At 46.0% G+C, this 19,071-nt stretch overlaps 1 protein-coding gene across 2 annotated transcripts in view; it reads left to right on the top strand.

Moving 5' to 3' along the window:
• Window positions 1-1,416: 1,416 nt before the first annotated feature.
• LOC128401011 (keratin, type I cytoskeletal 14-like) overlaps window positions 1,417-19,071 on the top strand; it is a 35,691-nt gene continuing 18,036 nt past the window's right edge. Inside the window, exons 1-8 of one of the 2 annotated variants that reach the window (XM_053363833.1) lie at window positions 1,422-2,294; window positions 4,260-4,342; window positions 4,496-4,652; window positions 6,260-6,421; window positions 6,543-6,668; window positions 7,881-8,101; window positions 9,485-9,519; window positions 11,011-11,257. In XM_053363833.1, the coding sequence (XP_053219808.1) occupies window positions 1,788-2,294; window positions 4,260-4,342; window positions 4,496-4,652; window positions 6,260-6,421; window positions 6,543-6,668; window positions 7,881-8,101; window positions 9,485-9,519; window positions 11,011-11,108 (1,389 nt within the window). In that variant the 5' untranslated portion in view covers window positions 1,422-1,787 and the 3' untranslated portion in view covers window positions 11,109-11,257. Of the gene's footprint in view, window positions 2,295-4,259; window positions 4,343-4,495; window positions 4,653-6,259; window positions 6,422-6,542; window positions 6,669-7,880; window positions 8,102-9,484; window positions 9,520-11,010; window positions 11,258-19,071 lie in introns of those variants that run through there. The other variant, XM_053363831.1, reaches the window with a different exon arrangement.

Genomic DNA, 19,071 nt, shown 5'->3' on the forward strand with positions numbered 1-19,071 from the left:
TTTTTTGCAGTGGGGAATTATGTGAGATCATGGCACCCAAAATGGCTGCCATGCTTTTGCAAGAAAAAATGGGAAGATGGCACCCTGGAAGATGGTATTCTGCTTTTTGCCTTTGATGTTTTGGAGGGAGCACAAGTCTGGAGGTCTGCAGGTTCCCCGCCTCTGGTATAAATCAGTGTGGGATGAAATTGTAGTGACAAACACCCACTTTTGCTACAAAATGCCACAGGGCTTTCAAAATGGAGATTTGCAACCAAATACCTTTGTCACCTGATCTAAGGTTAAACACTCATGGTTTAGCTAGCAGAAAACAACAATAGTTAATTATCAACCCATCAAGGAGTTCAGAGACCACTTAGTATACTCCAGTGGAATTTCCTTACGTTAAAGCCTTCAGTACATTCTCCATTTCAGTGGGGCACAGGAGTTCACCCTACAGTTCTGACCAGCTCATAACAAACTACAGTGCCCAGAAATCTTTGGAGAGGGAGATGTGCTTCAAATGTGCTTTAAAGGTATAGTGTGTACACAGCCTCAGGAAGAGCACAAAAGTTGCAGACTGGAGAAAAACAACAACTTCATACTGGTATTTTTTTAATTAAAAAACCAAGCTCTCCCCCAAACCTTTTTATGCCCTTGAAATGCACTCTTTGTCCTGAAAATGTTCATCGGTACAAATTCACTGCGGTGCAATTAGGAAGTTAGGGGCCTAGATTAGTGGGTGCGACTTTCTCCAGTTAGGTGTGTGTGCATGTCTCCCTGCACAAGGGCACAGCAGGCTTAGCTCTTGCTGTCACTGTGGCACCCTGCAGTTGTCAGAAGGAGGTGAACAAGGCTGTGAACTGTCTGACTTTCTAATTGTGACTCAGCTGCACCAGAAATGAGAGCCTGGTGTGATCATGATTGGAATAACTTGGAACATGTGGCATTTTGAAGCTCCCATGAACTTGAACAATAGTCCCAGGCCTTCCCTTGTTTCTTTTCTTTCTTTAAGACGTAAGAACTGCTAAACAATCAGAAACTCTACGGATGTAGTTTCCATTCCCTACATCTTTGTTCAATCAAAGGACATCACATACTGTGATATTGGTGAGAATTCCCTTCTGGTGCTGGGATCAAAGCTCCCACGGGTATCGACTGACAAATCTCCCACTGCACATCCATGCAATGTGAACCTGCAATCTTCTGTGTAGGACTTTTCCTTCATTTCTTGCGCTCCCTGAAGCAGCCCCTGGCCAGAACTTTCAGGTTTGCATCTCCTGCCAGAAACAGATGTGCAAGGCATTTAGAGCTTGGACTCCTGTATGAATATCCCTTTGTTTTGTAATGATTTCCCCCCTCTCCCTGAGATTTCCAGCTCTCAAGGGCTCATTGTTTCTACCTGGGCACGCTGTTCGTTCAGAGAAAAAAAAGAGAGAGGTGGCAATCTTACACCGTACCCTTGAGCAATAGTCCTCCTGTTTTCTGAATCACACTACCTGGGAACAGAAGGGGAAACACAAAACCGCCCTTTGTAGGGCAAGGTGTATCTGCTGGAATGTGACACACGCATGAATAGACCTGGGGAGACAAACGATGAGCGTGGATGTTGGCTTTTGATGTCTGTGATGACGAAAGCTCTGGGGAATGCAAGGCAGAGAGAAGAAGGGCTTTTCCAAAGCAACGCCCCCCTCCAACCTTGGAGATAAAAGGAGCATGGGGCATGAGAGAGCCGTTAGTTCCCTCGGCCGTTTAGAAAGCAGCAAGAACATCTCTCTGGGCTTGAGTGTCTCCATTTTCTGGCAGCCATGACCACCACCTACAGGCAATACACCTCTTCCTCCTCGATGAAGGGGCCTTCTTTTGCTGGGGGTTCCTCCCGGCTTTCCTCTGTCCATATGGGTGGAGGATACAGAGCCCCGAGCATCCATGGCGGAGCTGGTGGCGTCTCCATCTCTTCCTCTCGCTATGTCTCTGGGGTAGGCAGTGCCCTTGGTGGTGGCTATGGGGGCAGCTTCTGCAGCAGCAGCGGCCTTGGTGGTGGGTTTGGTGGTGGGTTTGGTGGAGGCTATGGTGGAAGTTTCGGTGGAAGCTTTGTTGCTGGTGGTGGTGAAGGCCTTTTGGCCGGGGGCGAGAAGGAGACCATGCAGAACCTGAACGACCGCCTGGCTAACTACCTGGACAAGGTGCGGGCGCTGGAGGAAGCCAACACCGAGCTGGAGTTTAAGATCAAGGAGTGGTACAAGAAGCAAGCACCTGGTCCAGACCGTGACTACAGCCCATATTTCAAGACCATTGAGGATCTGCGGAGCAAGGTATGGTGAAGTGACTCTAAGGGGGCTTCTTAGCCTGGATAGCTCAGTTGGTTAGAGTGTGGTGCTGATAATGCCAAGGTTGAGGGTTTGAGCCCCATATGGGACAGCTGCAGATTCCTGCATTGCAGGGGGTTGGACTAGATGATCCCCAGGGTGCCTCCCAGCTCTACAATTCTAGGATGGAAAACTGTAGCAAACTGGCTCTTAACAAGCTCATGAGGAAAGTTTGAAAGGTTTCGGGAGAACCCCCCTTTTTTAATCTGCTTAGCACTCAGAGACCTCAAATCCAATTCTTTTAGTCTGTGTAACATGTAAGAAGGCATTAAGCCAAGGATTTTTTAAATCCAAGAACACTTAGCTGATGATGTCAGAATAATATTAACCACAATCAGAAAATAATATTAAAGGGAAGTTCCAACATGAACCTGCTGAGATAGCATTGATCAGCACATTTGATCCCCCCCCCGAATTTAGACTTAATCAGAACTGTGTGTTTCTTTCCCACTATAGCTATTAAATTTGTAAAGCAAAGATTTTCAAGATAGTGCTTGCTAGTGCTGTGAACGGGTGACAGATCTTATCTTGCCGTTGATTTGGCCCTGCATAGAAATGCCATTGAATTACCCCTGTCTCTTACATTTCATAGCCATTGGGTATTCCCCTCCTTTTGTACATAGCTTTCTTTAGTTAAATGCCACCACAGGACTCTTGGCTGAATAGCTGCAACTAGCCCAGTTATTGTCCAGAAGTACCATTACCGCTACTACTGCACTACTATTGTGGTACTATTAGTGGTATACTACTTTCTTTTGTGCCTTTATTTTATTTTATTTTATTGAGAAGACTGTGCATACAGCCTGCAAGCTGCAGCCTGGTGGGAGCCAGCTGCAGATTATTGCAGAGACTCCCTCTTCCAATTAACTTCCATCTCCAGGGCTCAGAGGTGGGAGGGAGTGCAGAGGAAGAATGGCCAGGGCCCACCTCTGTGACATCACCAGGGGATGCCCCTAAGTCTAAGGTTTGGGCCCTGAAATCTCAGGGTCTGGGATGCTCCTAGTGTACACCCTTCCTGAAGGTGTACACTTTCCCCTTACACAAGACCAAGGACCTATGTGAAGTAGCCCAAGGTCCAACACAATCTCCTAGTTGGGAGGTATAATGATTAACTGTTGGGCAATGGAGGCTGTGGAGGAATGCCATCAGCCAAACCAAAGCCTCTTCTGTAGTAAAATTAACTAGGATTTCCCTAGTGCGGGAAGTTAATTTATTTTGCCCACCTGGATCCCTTAAAACCGGAGCCAGCCCATGACATTTTTTGTTCCTCAAGTCTAATCCAGAAGGTGACTAACCTGTTCTTCTCCAGATGTTGTGGGACTCTAATTCCTGTCAGCCCCAGCCAGCAATGCCAGTGGCCAGGGCTAATATGGGGGATTCCCAACAGATTCTGGACAGCTGTAGGTTAGACCCTGTACTCTAAATGGTGTCCCCACTAATTAACATGGGGCGCTATCTACTGGGATGTTCCCTGGTACAAGCCCTAGTAAAAATACATCTGGAATGCTGAAGGATGAAGATGTCACATTTTAAAAAATAATAATAATGATAATTTGGTGCATGCCATGCTTCTCCTGGAGAGCTCAGCTCGTTAGAGCACAGTGCTGATAACACCAAGGTTGCAGGTTTGATCCCTGAATGGGACAGCTGAATATTCCTGCATTGCAGAGGGTTGGCCCAGATGGTCCTCAGAGTCCCTTCCAACTCTGCAATTCTGTGATTCCTCTATGATTTCCTGCCCTTGAAATGGCTTTCTGTTAAGTAAATTAGAAAGAACATCCCAGAGCTTTCACGTAGCACAAGGCTAGGTCCTGAATGAAATGCCCGTCGTCGGGGGTTCCCTAAAAATAAAATAAAACTTGCCCAGATTTTTTACCATTTTAAACCACCCATTCCCTACTTCCCTTGCAGATTCTTGCTGCCAGTGTTCAGAATGCCAGCATCCTCCTGCAGATTGACAATGCGAAGTTGACTGCTGATGACTTCAGAACCAAGTAGGTTTAATTGTTAAAAACACACACACATCCCAGTGGTTGGGTTGGTTTCAAAGCCAGCACCATGGCTGGGAGCTGTATGATAAACATTTTGTGGGACAACCTCTTACCCCTTTCCCCTTCCCTCTTCCTCTCAATTCTTTGTGGATGCAGGTTTGAGACAGAGCAGGCCCTGCGCATGAGTGTTGAGTCTGACATCAATGGTCTACGCAGAGTCTTGGATGATCTAACACTGTCCAGATCTGATCTGGAAATGCAGCTGGAAAACCTAAAGGAGGAATTGGCTTATCTGCACAAGAACCATGAGGAGGTAAGGATGCCCAATGGGCAATGTCACAGAGGGGTGCACATTTTAAAGGGGAGGGGAGGACACCAGCTTTCAACTGGTTTATGTCTGATGAACCCAACGCACGTTCTTTTTGTCCAATGTGGTTGCACATGCTACAAGCATCTTCTGAATGGCCCAGCACAACAGGCTGTGCCACAATGAAATGTCTTTGAAATATCATTGGAAAAATGGGCAGGAAACAGACCTCTCGGGCTGTGATCTAGATACTTACCAAACAATTCATGTAACCATAAACCTGGGCCCGATTTACCCATGAACATACCATTGATCACAGATGTCAAGTCTAGGAATGGACTCCATTGGAAAGCATTGCGTTTAAAGAGGTTCTGACTGTTCTGTCTGTAAAGGCCCATTCATAAGTGCAATTCACTCTTAGATACTGCAGCCATCAAGTGTTTAAGATGCATTAATGAACCAGCCCTTAAAAGTCCATTGGAAAAGCGAACAGGCTGAGTTCTGCATGTCAAGTACAGCTGTGAGAATCTAGCCTAGATCTGCTCCAGTGTGCCTTTTAGGGCAGAATCGGCCTTTGAAAAAGATGTACAAGATTTCATAAAAACATATTACTACTACTAATAAAATATAAAAAATCAGTGCTATTTTTCTAGAAAAAGAGGTGCCAGAGTTCACCATGAACTTCTTCCTTGTTCTCTTAGAATGGCAATGGCGCCCACCTGAGAGGTGCCAGAACTGAGCTCTGGCAAGCTCTGGCTGAAAAGAAATAATAATAATAATAATAATAATAATAATAATAATAATAATAATAATAATATAATAATAATAGTCATCCAAATCAAAACCACACTGCACCCCCCCTAAAACGGAGTAGTAGCAATGACTACAATTGATTGCAACAGTAATGAGATAAAAACCAGTCTCTACAAAGCCAGACTGTGGCAATGGTTGACCTCCAACCTAAGCTCATTGTATCCAGAGCAACGTGCAGAAGAACGAAATCCTTGGGGCCATGGCTCAAAATAATTCATTGTGTGAGAATTAGGCTGTCAAGATCAAATGACCGTATGCACCTGCTGATACCCTTACCAGTCATTCTCTAGTACATCTTCAATTAGTTTACTGGCAAGTATGGTAAATATCGTATTTTTCCATCTATAAGACTATATTTCCCCCTGTTTTTTCAGGTTTAAAATTGGTGGTCGTCTTATACACGTATGGTGCATATGGGGGATTTTTTTATTTGGAGTCCCAAAAAATAGGGGTCATGTTATTCACGGAAAAATTTGGTACTGATCCAGGATAGCTGACTCTTGACAACATCAGCCTCATGCTTTCAGAAGCATGTAGGAAAATCCTTACATGAAACAGAAGCACATTATGAAAGACACTTTCATTAGGGTTTGCAATCTAAGTGCAATATAGGTTTAAAAACAACCTATATTTTTCAGATTGGTGGAATTTTCCCCAAAGAAGTTGCATCTGATTTATTTATAAGAATATTTCTAAATTGCCAACACTTTTTAAAAAAAATGATAGTGGTGTACAATAAAATCAACAACATGATAGAATCTTAATTACAAATAACCTTGCTCCGTGTACCTCTATCACAGGAAATGACTGTTCTCCGAAGCCAAATCCGTGGTGAGATCTCTGTGGAAATGGATGCTGCTCCTGGGGTGGATCTGACCAAGATCCTGGCGGAGATGCGTGAGCAGTACGAGACATTGGCGGAGCAGAACCGGAAGGATGCTGAGCAGTGGTTCTTCAGCAAGGTGGGTCTTCCTTTGGGGTGAATGCACTTTCTTGGGGGGCGGGGGGAAAGAATCAAGAAAAGAATGCTGGGCGTTTTGATCGGTAGGGTCACTATGGCGCTGTTTCCCCATTTCCTTGTAGACCGAAGAGCTGAACCGCGAAGTTGCCATGAACACGGAGCAGCTGCACAGCGGCAAGTCAGAAATCACGGAACTGAGACGAACCCTCCAAGGCCTGGAAATAGAGCTGCAGTCCCAGCTTAGCACGGTACGGCGTTCAGGCAATCTTCTCCCTGCCCCTTAATCAGGGAAACAAAGGCACAATGTTGCATCCCACCACCAGACTGACTTGCTGGGTATTCCTAGAATGACTTTCTACCTTCTCCGAGGAAGCAAATATTAGAATTTGCTTCCAGAAGGTGTTGTAATGGCCATCAGCTTGGAGGGTGTAAACGAGGGTTAGACAAATTCATGGAGCTATCAATGGCTACAAGTCATGATGGCTGTAGTCTACCTCCACAGTGTCAGGGACTGACCTTTCCAGGGAGGAGGAAGAGGAAGACAGTATAGATTTTCAACAGGGGTTTGAAGGAAGTTGCAGCTCAGAGGCAGATGAGAGGAAAAGCTGGGAAATCATGGGAGAGCCAGGACAACGCCTGGCTGACACGTTGTCGTTAGAAAGCATTCCAGACCCTCCATCTCCCAGAGCCTGGCGAGCCTTAAAAGTAGGAGAGCCAAGAGCTCAAAGACAGAGGGCATGTAGCAGCACCTGTAGAAGTCATGAATGAGGAAGTGGGAGAGACAGGGATGGGGATGGAGATTCATTTGGGACAAGGCCATTATCCAAGAGTCTGAGTTCTATAGCCTCTCTCTGTAAAGATTGAAATAAAAAAGGGACAGTAAGAAACTTTTCCTTGTCTTTATGCTTTCCTGGGCAACCAGCCGGGAGTCACTGACAACATCCTGACACACAGTCTGAATGCTAGCTGCTGGGAGTCTCAAGTAGAGAGAGTGCTGTTGCATTCAGATTTTGCTTGTAGGCTTCCCCCAGGCATCTAGTTGGTCACTGGAAGAACAAGATTCTGGACTAGATGGGCCACTGGCTTGACTCAGAAAGGCTCTTCTTATGTTCTTAATATGCATGGACCAAGAGCCCCTGTGTTTCCCTTCAATTAGGGAATCTGATTGCACAGGATTCCCAATTACGGGGAGGAATCCAGTGAAGGTCTATTAGGGTGAATGGGGTGCTGCCCCGCCAACATCAGTCTGTCCTCAATGAGCTGCCACCTGCCTGCCTTCTTGCTTCTGACCAGTCAGAAGGTGGCTGTGTCTGTCTTTGGCTCATTGGCGCCACCTACTGTTGGGCTCCCTCCCTTCTGTCCTACCAGTCGCCGCTGGAGGACTCTAACATTAAAGGTTGCTGTGCAGGTTCCCTCAGAAGCTAACTCTGTTTTCCTCTCTCTCAATTTTCTTCCCCCAGAAAGCAGCATTGGAAGGCAGCTTGGCAGAGACAGAGTCCCGCTACGGAGCCCAGCTCGCCCAGATCCAGATTATGATCACCAGCGTGGAGGAGCAGCTGGCTGAGCTGAGGTGCGACATGGAGCGCCAGAACCACGAATACAAGATCCTCCTTGATACCAAGACCCGCCTGGAACAGGAGATCGCCACCTACCGCCGCCTGCTGGAGGGAGAGGAAGCCCAGTATGTATAAAGAGGAGGGCTGTTTTCTAATGTTGGATAAGGAGTCAATAGGCTGAAACAGGAGGATGTCAGGAGTGAGCTGGCAGTAAATCACACTGTGCAAGTTGGAGCTAACTCTTTGTTAGCAAGAACATGATCTGCACAGACTTGGTGGAGTGTCGGGCCTAATGAACCTGGCAGCTCATCCCTGGTAGGTCTTGCCCCATAGATCAGTTGCCGAGACTGAAAGTCCCCACCTTGTCACAGCCCACTCCTCTCCAGGGTTTTCCCCAAGCAATCGGAGACTGTGCCTAAGTGCAGCCAACCTTTCCTCTGCCCTTTTCATGCCTCTTCTGGTTCTGGGAGACCAGTGGGGCGGGAAGCTTGTTGCAGCAGGAGAAGACACCCATGCCTCTGCACCAGCTGGACTCGTCTCTGTCTCTTGGCCTTCCTCATCCCATTCTCCTGCTTTAGTCTCTGCCTCTGATTCTGAACTTCTCTCTGTCACACACTCTCCCAGCTCACTAAGCCCTGTTACCTCTTCAGTTTCCAACCCCTCCTCTTCCCAGTCTTTTTCCTCTGACCACTCAACAATGTCCCACCACCACTCCCCAGGCTCTGAGCCTTCTTCCCCTGGTGGTTCCCCAGCTGGTTCCTCCCAGCATTCCTTTGCATCCAAACCAGTCCACCACAGAGGATGTCTTTCAATTGCCAAGTAATTATTTAGGATTGCTGGCTGTTCTAGGCCTGTCCTCCCATCCCATTATTTCTGATGTATGTTAAGCACATAATGTGCCATTGGCACACTAGGTCCAGCTGTTGTGGGTGCTTTTGGTGCAATAGTGTCAACACACCATGCTACCCTTGAGCAACGTCTTGTGTTGGCTTGCAAACCTGGTACATTTCTAAAGGCACAGGAGTCCTATATCCAGTCCTCTGCCCCCATTGGCCCATTGCAGAATGTTATAAGGGCCTTTCACACATTACATCCAATGAGTGTACAACCTGCATACTTGTGAATACAAAGAGTTGTGCTTGCATGCTCATACAGTTATTCACATGTGTCACCCAACTAGGATACACTCTGTGTACACAGCAGCTGATCTGTATGAATCAACACAGGTACACTTTCCCACACAAACACTCGTAGCTGTGTTTGCTGTAATGTGTGAAGAAGCCGATAGTATTGGGCCAGAGGAGAAAATGTAACAAATGGAAATGTTCCAGGCCTTCCTCTGGGGTTCCTTTATTTTAAAGCAATCACGAAATTAACTGGACACAAAGTTGTGTTGTTGTGCCTTTCCTTTTAGCGCATTTGATTACCATTTCTGCACCTGCTGCACTGCAGCTGAAAATGAACTCTTCATGTTTCTCTAATCTAGTCTTGTTTTTCTCCCCTTGCAGCATTTCTTCCCAGTATTCGTCGGCAGTTTCTAGTGGTAAGGATCTGTTGGGCCATTGCTCTTCCTTTTGCTTTTCAGAAGTTCTTTTTGTTTTATAAAAGCTGAGAATATTGAAGCATGCAGACAGACAGACAGGAGGCAATACATTCATCAGTATGCTGTCAACAAATAGGCCTAGCCATTCAAGATGGTAGCTGCTTCTATATTTTACCATCCAGTAGGGATCGATCTAGTTAAGTTTGCCAAAGTCCAGTCTGTGACTTTGGCAGTTGCCATTCTTTGTGATTATAAGTGAAGTATTTCATAAAAGGGTGCCATGTTTCAACAAAGCCGTCTACGTCATCTGTATTAGTCGATGCATGTAGTTACTTGATAACACAGGAAACTAATTGGATTAAGGCACTGGCCTTCAACAAATGAGTCATAGTCAACAACCGGGTTGTAACTCAACCTGGATCAAGCTTTGGGTTGTCCTATAGGAACATAGGAAGCTGCCTTAGGTTGAGTCAGACCATTAGTCCATCTAGTTCAGTTTTGTCTACACTGACTGGCAGCAGCTCTCCAAAGACTCAGACTGGGCTCTATCCCAGCCCTACTTGAAGATGCTGGGGCTTGGCCTTCTGACCTTCTGAATGCAAAGCAGAAGTTCTGCCGCTGAACTATGGTCCTTTCCTTTTTAAGAGGAATGGTAGGAGAAGCAGAATAGAAAAGAAAACATGTAGTCCTTCTTCACACAGCCCATAGTTAAGGCATGGAAAGATGTAGTGTTGGCCACCAACCTGAACAACTTTAAAAGGGGAATATACAAAGTCATGGAGGAGAAGGCTATCAATGGTTGTTTGGCATCAGAGCTTTATCGCCTTCAGTGTCAAAGGTGGTATGTCTCTGAATATCAGTTGCTGGCTGTTGTGGGCTTCCCAGAGGTATCTGGTTCAGCCCTGTAGATATAGGATGCTGCGTTAGACAGACCTCTAGTGTGACTCAGTAAAGTTCTTCTTAAGCAGGTCATGCCAGTTAAGTCTTAAGGGGGTCGCTGTCACTATTTTTTTTCTTTGTTTCATTTTTTTTAAAAAAGAAGGGGCAAGCTGGAGAGGAGAAAGATGGAAGGAGGAAGAGGGGATAGTGTGTGTGTGTGTGTGTGTGTGTGTGTGTGTAGGAGAGAGGGAGAAGGAAAACAAGAAAGACACATACAGTATGAAATAAAAGTAGGCCCCAAGTTACAAATAGAAAGTGGCTGGTTGGAGTTAAAGATTGGCTCCAGGTCTGTAAAGGTTGAAGAAACGTTCTACAGATGTTGATCAAAGCACAAGAAGCCCTTTAAATACCAGTCCTGCAAAGCTTGCTCTGCATTCCCATGGTTTGGTAAAGCAACGCATTCTGAGGTTTCATGGGAGAAGTTAAAATCCAGTTCCTTCTAACAGTGAGCTTTGGCTGATGTGTAGGACACAGAGAGGCAGGTCAGCAAATGGTGGAGGCTGAATCACTTTCCTGCAAATAACATTCCCCCTCCCTTCTGTCTCCTTGTAGGACCCTCAACCACCCGCCAAGTCCGCACAATTGTCGAGGAGGTCCAAGACGGAAAAGTGATCTCATCTCGTGAACAGGTCCACGTCTCTGGCCGTTAAGTCTGCACCTTGAACACATCAGCCTTTCCTTCTCATTTGAGATACTGCTCTGATTTTTCCTTTCCTGCTTTTCTTCTTACCAGCCACAGTTTGAGTTCTTGTACGGCTGCATACCCAAGGCTCTAATAAAGTGTGTTCATTCCAGCAAATCAGGAGTTTTCTGTGGTCAGTTCAAGAGAATGGCTTCATTGCTCTTAACCCTACAACCTTCAGCCTTCCTAGATGGAAAGAAGACATGCTTTTTCAAAATAATTTCATAGATAGATAGATGATGATAGATAGATAGATAGATAGATAGATAGATAGATAGATGATAGATAGATGATAGATAGATAGATAGATAGATAGATAGATGATAGATAGATAGATAGATAGATAGATAGATATAGATGATAGAAACTTGATCGTTTGAGTCTCAATATTGCAGTATCAAAGTGCACCTCATTCAGAAGGACCAAACCTTCCAAAACATTGTTTCCCATGCTGCTCTCAGTGCCCGAATATGCAGTGTGGGAGAGGTCCTTGTGAAAACGTCTTAAGCTGCCTCCCAATAGTCTAGGAGCACAGTAGGACAATACTGAGCTAGATAAACTAATAGTCTGACTTGGTATAAGTCATTGGTTTGTCTTGCTCTATATTGTCTATACTAGCCTCCCCCAACTTGGTGTCCTTCAAATGTTTTGGACTACAATTCCCATCATCCCCATCCATTGGCCATGCTAGCTGGGGATGATGGCAGATGCAGTCCAAAAAAACAACAACAAAAACCTGGAGGGTACCAGGTTGGGGGACTACCAGCAAATTTCAAAGGTTTTAGGAAGGGGCTGTTCCCAGCCCTATCTGAACCAAAGACTTTCTGTGTGCAAAGGAGTTGCTTCACCACTAAACTACAGGCCTTCTCTCTAACGGAAATCAATGGGCTTAAAATGGTTGGGGAATCTTTGCCTTTCCAGGAATACAACTCCTATCATCCATTATCATTGGCCGCGCTGGCTGTGGTTGTTGGGAAATGTAGTTCAGCAGCATCTGGGGGACCAAAGTTTCACCACCCATGGCTGGAACATGCATTTAGACCAGGCCTCCAGACCCCATGTGCCCCCTTGCCCCCACAACTGAGAGGGCCTGGGGCTGTGGCATCATCACACTGTACATGCATGCCCTAAGGCATGCACGCATGATGTCAGCATGCTCCGCGATGTGCTTGCAATGTGCTGACATCACTTGCGCACACCGTGAGGCATGCTGACGAGTCTTGCATCCCCATGGCCTGCATATGTGGCCACTGCAGAATTTTGAGGGGCCCCTGCCCCTTCATTGAACATTTTGGGGGAGCTCTGGCCTCCCGCCCCCTACTCGTCACCAGTGCTCCAGACTCCTCCACCAATGAGGCTCCAATTATGTGCTAGCATGATCTGCCAAGAGGCCTCATAATCAGAAACAGAATTGAAGAGTCACATCCATTTTCACAATATTCCCCTAACTGTTAATTTCCACATTATACAAGTATTTGAGCTTGGGCATGATGCAAAAGCTACTTCTGGAAATACAGTGGAATATATAGCACAAGTTTAGCACTTGTTTTCACATTATTTGCAAACTGTTCCCCTCCTCTTGCCCTGGAAGCAAATAAGATGGAAATGAGCACCAAACTTGTACTATAGTTCAGAGGAGGCTCAAATATAATGCAGAACTTAAGAGTTAGGGAAAAGTCCCGAAAACAGAATACACTGCCTTGTGGATGCAGCCTGGAAGCAACAGGAGCAGCAACAAATACCGATCACATTTGCTGGATTCCACACAGGAAAAATAAGCAAGCATTCATGATTTTGATCTCATTTCTGTTTTCGTCGGAATTCTCCAGCATCCCATAGTAAGCCTGTAGGCCTTTGTGCAACTATAAGAAGGTAGCCAACATTCTAACACGATCACTGCTGCTGGATGTTGTGGTACACACATATATTGCTTTTATCCACACATCACTGTCCCCCTTTAGTCTACAGTGGTACCACGGGTTACAGACGCTTCAGGTTACAGACACTTCAGGTTACAGACTCCACTAACCCAGAAATAGTACCTCGGGTTAAGAACTTTGCTTCAGGATGAGAACAGAAATCGTGTGGCAGCGGTGTGGCAGCAGCAGGAGGCCCCATTAGCTAAAGTGGTGTCTCAGGTTAAGAACAGTTTCAGGTTAAGAACGGACCTCCAGAACGAATTAAGTTCTTAACCTGAGGTACCACTGTACACTCAATCTGGTATTTGTAGGCTGTTTAGATACAGTCTGTTCTCCTGATAGATGGCCCCTTTGCCTGCTCTCTGCAGATGCCATGTTAAAAGCCTTGCTTGTACAGACTTGGTTCAGGGCTTAAATGAAACTTTGCTCTAGTTACTTGGTCAAAAACATGCTCTCGTGCTGTCTGCGGAAAAAGCCTGAAGTTTTCCTCTGCTGCAGTTGCTGGCTTTTCAAAAATAATAATAATAAAAACTATGGAACCCCCTTTCATAGGAGGCGGTGCTGGGCACCAACTCAGAAGGCTTTAAGAGATTCATGGAGGATAAAGCTATCAATGGTGGCTTCAAGCCATAAGGGCTTTGCTCAGCCCCCTCAGTTGGTTTTGAAGACCAGCTGCTGGAAGCCACAGGAGGGGATAATGCTTTTGTGCTCAAATCCTGCTGGCAGGTTTCCCACATTCCTCTGGTTGGCCACTGTGAGAACAGGATGCTGGTCTAGATGGGTTAAAAAGTCCAGTCAAAGGTAACTATGGGCAGGGCCAGATTTAGATGAAGAGAGGCCCTAGGCTGCCCTACTTGTGAGGCCCCTCCTCACCCCCCACCCTCTCAACTAGAAGAAAATGGAAGAGTCTTATCGCGTGGCGAGTCCCCCCCCCGTGGAAATAAAGACACATGACACAATTATTAAGGTTAATGGGCTAAAGAAGGCCACAACTTTATTGGTTACAGGTGATGAGCAGTATTGGCTTAGGCATTGGTCCTAACCGACTATATCCAACTCCAGCCCGTCTGCTTGAAGTCCGGGAAGGGTTAACCACCAGTAGGGGGAGTCCTGCTGATGCACATCAACTAGGAACTCCCCCAGGGTCACTGCTAGGGGGTGTGCCTTAGCCCCTAACCTCCCTAGGCTTCGGACAGTTCCACGCTCCCCAGAATCCTTTAACGGACTACCCTTCAATATGTGGGGCAGGTGATGGCACTACCTCCCCTCTTCCATCTACAGAACAATACCAATGCCTAACCCCCAGTACCCAGAAAGTTGTGACGATTTGCTACGAGGTAGGCAAAAACCAAGTGGCTGGTGCCAATTCCTACCAGGCCCCTCAATGCCGACCAACCAAGGTCCATAGCAGGGTCAAGGAATGAAAACCTTATAGGGTGGGAGGGTGGGAAAAACAGGAACAGATGGAGGGCGGCAAAGAGGGAGATCCCTGGCCGTGTCCTGCCTTTATAGGGCAAGCCACGTCCCCAAGCCAGCCAATTGGCCGGCCAGGGGGTGACGCGGCTGGGAATCCCCCCAATTGCACGGGGCTGGTCTCCACCCGCCGTGCGTGTGGAGGGGCTGTGAAGCCTGCAACCCCACCTCCTCCTTAAGGCGGAAGTGGCTTAAACAAAATTGAGTGAAGCCAAGGATGATGACTGGTATTTAAAATTCTGCAATTCACAATTTCTCCTCTAAAGGACATTCAGTTATTTTGCAATAACTGAACTTTGTAAACCTTTTGTGCAATAGACGGAGGCCTGGCCAGGACCACCAACCTTCTGATCAGCAAGTCCAAGAGGCTCAGTGGTTTAGACCACAGCGCCACCCGCGTCCCATGGTCTAGATGGGCCGTTGATCCAGCACGGATCTTCTTACAATCTTAAATGAAGCTTGCACACAAATCCTTTCCCATGTGAATTTACTCCTGATTCCCCAAGCTTTTTTCCCCCTTTTTTGGGGGGGATGTAGATTTCTGTTGTTGCTTCTGTTAAAGCATTGGAACTTGGAAACTTGTGTTGATCTCCAGCAAATCACCTCGCAATTTTCCACTAGATCCCAAGCTGCTTTCTGCATACACTTGCTGAAAGCAGAATTCCAGGAGGCGAGCCATGGCAGTTAAAAGTGATTTCTGTTGGGGATTAAAGTAAGAACATGATCTCATTCCAACCTGGCTCACTCACCGTGCAACAATTAACTTTTTGGAAGTGAGTTTTATAGGGTTTCAAACCACCAATTCTGATTTTAAAAAAACACCCTCAAAACAAACCTCGGCTTAAGGTTAATTATGGTGCTGAACACACGATCCTCACAATTATTTGTCCAAAAGGAGCCAACAAAATATTGTAAAGGCTTGCTGAGTTCCATCATTTTTCTGCGTCATTTTGAAGGAAGCCTCTAGGCTCTCTGAGGTGCCCTTGCCCAGCTGTTGGGGGAGGTTTTTATAAGCGAAAGCCTTTCCATGTCTTGCAGGGCTGTCGTCTTTCGTTTCCCTTTGAGGCAGCCTGTTCGCAAAACATGTTTCTTGCAGTTGCTGGGATGGAATTGTTAGGACCTGCCTTTGAAGACAGTAAAACAGTTGGCAGGACATTTAAGGGAATGCTGTTTCTGACACACCTTGCACTGCCCTTAGTATGTGTGTGCGTGCATGTGATCAAATCATGGGGGATGAAATAGGACTTCTAGTGCAGTATCTGGAAGACTGCAAAGAATGCCATGACTTAGGGCCCCTCCAGATGTCCTTTTCATTGTGCAGCCACAATGTTTTAGAATCATAGAGTTGTAGAGTTGGAAGGGAACCCCGGGGTCATCTAGTCCAACCCCCTACAATGCAGAAATCTTTCACCCAACACATGACCCTGGGATTACAGTCTTCCCTGCCTGGTGCCTCGCACCACTCTTCTGCATCCAGCCAGTCCATGACTCTTTGAACCTCCATAAACTGCTTTAAAATCACTTTAAGCCCACAATTGTTCTTTTGAAGCCCTACCTTGCCTGCTTTGTACCGGCACCAAATACAGTGGTACCTTGGGTTAAGAACTTAATTCGTTCCGGAGGTCCGTTCTTAACCTAAAACACCACTTTAGCTAATAGGGCCTCCTGCTGCTGCTGCACAATTTCTGTTCTCATCCTGAAGCAAAGTTCTTAACCCGAGGTACTATTTCTAGGTTAGCAGAGTCTGTAACCTGAAGTGTCTGTAACCTGAAGCGTCTGTAACCTGAGGTACCACTGTAGGTCAAATGAAAAAGCCTTGTGGGCCAAGTCTGGCCTACAGGCTGAAGGCTCCCCACCTCTGTTTGAAAACATCTCCTGGTTTCCTCTTCTATGTCTCATCTCCTTCCTGGACTCTCAAGGGATTTGCTGAGACAGGAAATGGATCCATGAGAAATTCACAGTTAAGCTGACAGTGCATGCTGAGCCAAATGCATCACCTATTTGAGCTTATATTAATCATTTGCTGAAGGCAATCCAGTGCCGCACCAACAGTCTGATAGAAATACAATGAGTACTGAGTCTCAGGGCTGCTTTTCACTCAGGGCATCGTTCTTTCTGCTTCTGGGCTGTGCCACTTAAGACGGCATACAAGGTGGAGCTCATAGGATGGAACAACCCACCAATTTAAGGAAATAGCCCCTGCACATCAAAATCTAGCAATTGGGGGAGAAGTTTGGTTCAACCCATCTCCCCAATACAGTCGTACCTTGGAAGTCGAACGGAATCTGTTCCAGAAGTCCGTTCGACTTCCAAAATGTTTGGAAACCAAAGCACACTTCTGATTGGCTGCAGGGTGACTTTCAACAGAACATTAAAAAACAGAACAAAACTTCAAACATTAAAAACATCCCTAAACAGGACAACTTTTGTTACAACTTTTTAGCACCTGCTCATTTTTGGAACTTGAAAGTTGGAGACAGCACAAAATAAGGTCTTAATCAGTGGTTGTCATGGACCGGCAGAGGAGTGGGAGGCAATAGCTGGGGAACCCCAAGGGAACCCCCAGGGGAAGAAGGCTCAGAGTCAGCGGTTTGGTGGTAGAATGACTATAAATGGCCAGAGGGAAAAGATGGAGCAAACGGGCAGGAGGAGGTGTCAGAAGCTGAAGAGGTAACAGGGTTTAGTGAGCAGGAAGAGGCTGTGGCAGAGAGCAGCCCAGACTCAGAGACAGAAGTGGAGGCTGGAGAGGAGGGGGCCAAGAGGCAGCAATGAGTCAGGCTGCTGAAGAAGCCAGGGAAACTCTTCCTTCTGCTGTGACCTGTTCCCCTTCCTCCTGGTCTCGAAGAACACACAGAAAAATGAAGAGGGCAGACCAAAGAGAGACAGGACGAGGAAGCCTAAGGCTGCTGGACAGTGACCTGGGGGAGGAGTTTTAGAGAGCGGTTGGACGACGGGGGCCTTCAGTCCTTGCAACAGCCTCATTGGTGCAAGGCCTACTGCAAGAGTTGCTGTGATCACTAGGCCTGCACTGTTTTGGTTTCTTTGAACAAGGACTTCACGGATTATTCGGCCCTTTGCTGAATTTTGCAATACAGTTTGCAGCTTGGAAAAGGCACCAAACACCAAGATGATAAAAAAAATAATAATAGCCAAAAGTATGTGTGTGTGTGTGTGTGGGAATTATAGAATACCTTAAAGACCACTGTAGATATTTAAAATGTTAGCAGGATTGTTATAACACTTATAATGTAATATGATTTAAGGTTAAAAAAAAGGAGATAAAATGGATTAGAAAAATGTAATTAGATACAGTGGGGGGAGTCTGGGGATCTAAATAATCCTAGATGTCTAGAAATTGAAAATGTTTTAAATGGATAATAATATTGGTTTTTTTTAATAAAAAAAATGAAAAATAATTTTTTTTAAATGAAAAGGCACCAAACTGCATATTCAAGGATAAATATATATTTATAAAAGCATACATGAAATATCTGTCTAAATGTATTTTTAGTACAAAATATGTATTTAGAGTTTGAGCATGAATGTCCATGTGCATTCTTAAAAAAAAAACCCAAATACATAGATTACTGTGTAAACAGGACAGAACAGATTTATGAATGAATTGCATGTGAAACTGACCTGGACCTGAAATAGACTGATCCGCCCATCCCTGTTTTTCCCCTTTACCTTCTTGCAGAGCTTTGAGCTGGCAAATAGATGCTTAAGGTGGAGCACGGTTAGAGTCATAGCAATCCAACGGTATGATGTGTACTTTCATTGTGCATACATGCAATTGGCCGTTCCAGTGGAATGACATAACTGGATGCGGCTAATTCAGCAGCGGATTTGCACAAGCAGCAGCTTGCTACATCATTCATATCCACTGGATAACCCCAGACTTGAAATTTGTGTGTATGAGATCATAGCCACTGCAGTTCACTTATTGTCAGGGGCTGGACTGAGGAGGAATGGTGGGGGCCGCCTCCCCCTTCTCCTGAACCTTCCTGAGAACAGGAGGACCATATAGATTTAGAACAGTGGTTTGCAGAAGGACATAGTTCAGAGGCTGCAGAGGGGAGAAGCTGGGAAATATTGGGAGAGCAACAACAGGAAGAAAAAGTATCAGGGGAGAGACAGCTGACCCCCCCCTCCCAGGACGAGGTGGGCATTGAGGGTATTAGAACAGAGAGCTCAGAGGCAGAAAGTCCAGATTAGCTGATGCAGAGGTGACATACAGTGGTGCCTCGCAAGACGAAATTAATCCGTTCCGCGAGTCTCTTCGTCTTGCGGTTTTTTCGTTTTGCGAAGCACGGCTATTAGTGGCTTAGCGGCTTAGCGGCTATTAACGGCTTAGTGGCTTAGTGGCTATTAACGGCTTAGCGGCTTAAAGAAAAAGGAAACAAACTCGCAAGAACTCGCAAGACGTTTCGTCTTGCGAAGCAAGCCCATAGGGAAATTCGTCTTGCGGAACGACTCAAAAAATGGAAAACTCTTTCGTCTCGCGCGTTTTTCATCTTGCGAGGCATTCGTCTTGCGAGG

The sequence above is a fragment of the Podarcis raffonei genome, chromosome 13 (genome assembly GCF_027172205.1).
Source record: "Podarcis raffonei isolate rPodRaf1 chromosome 13, rPodRaf1.pri, whole genome shotgun sequence".
Taxonomy (NCBI): Eukaryota; Metazoa; Chordata; class Lepidosauria; order Squamata; family Lacertidae; genus Podarcis; species Podarcis raffonei.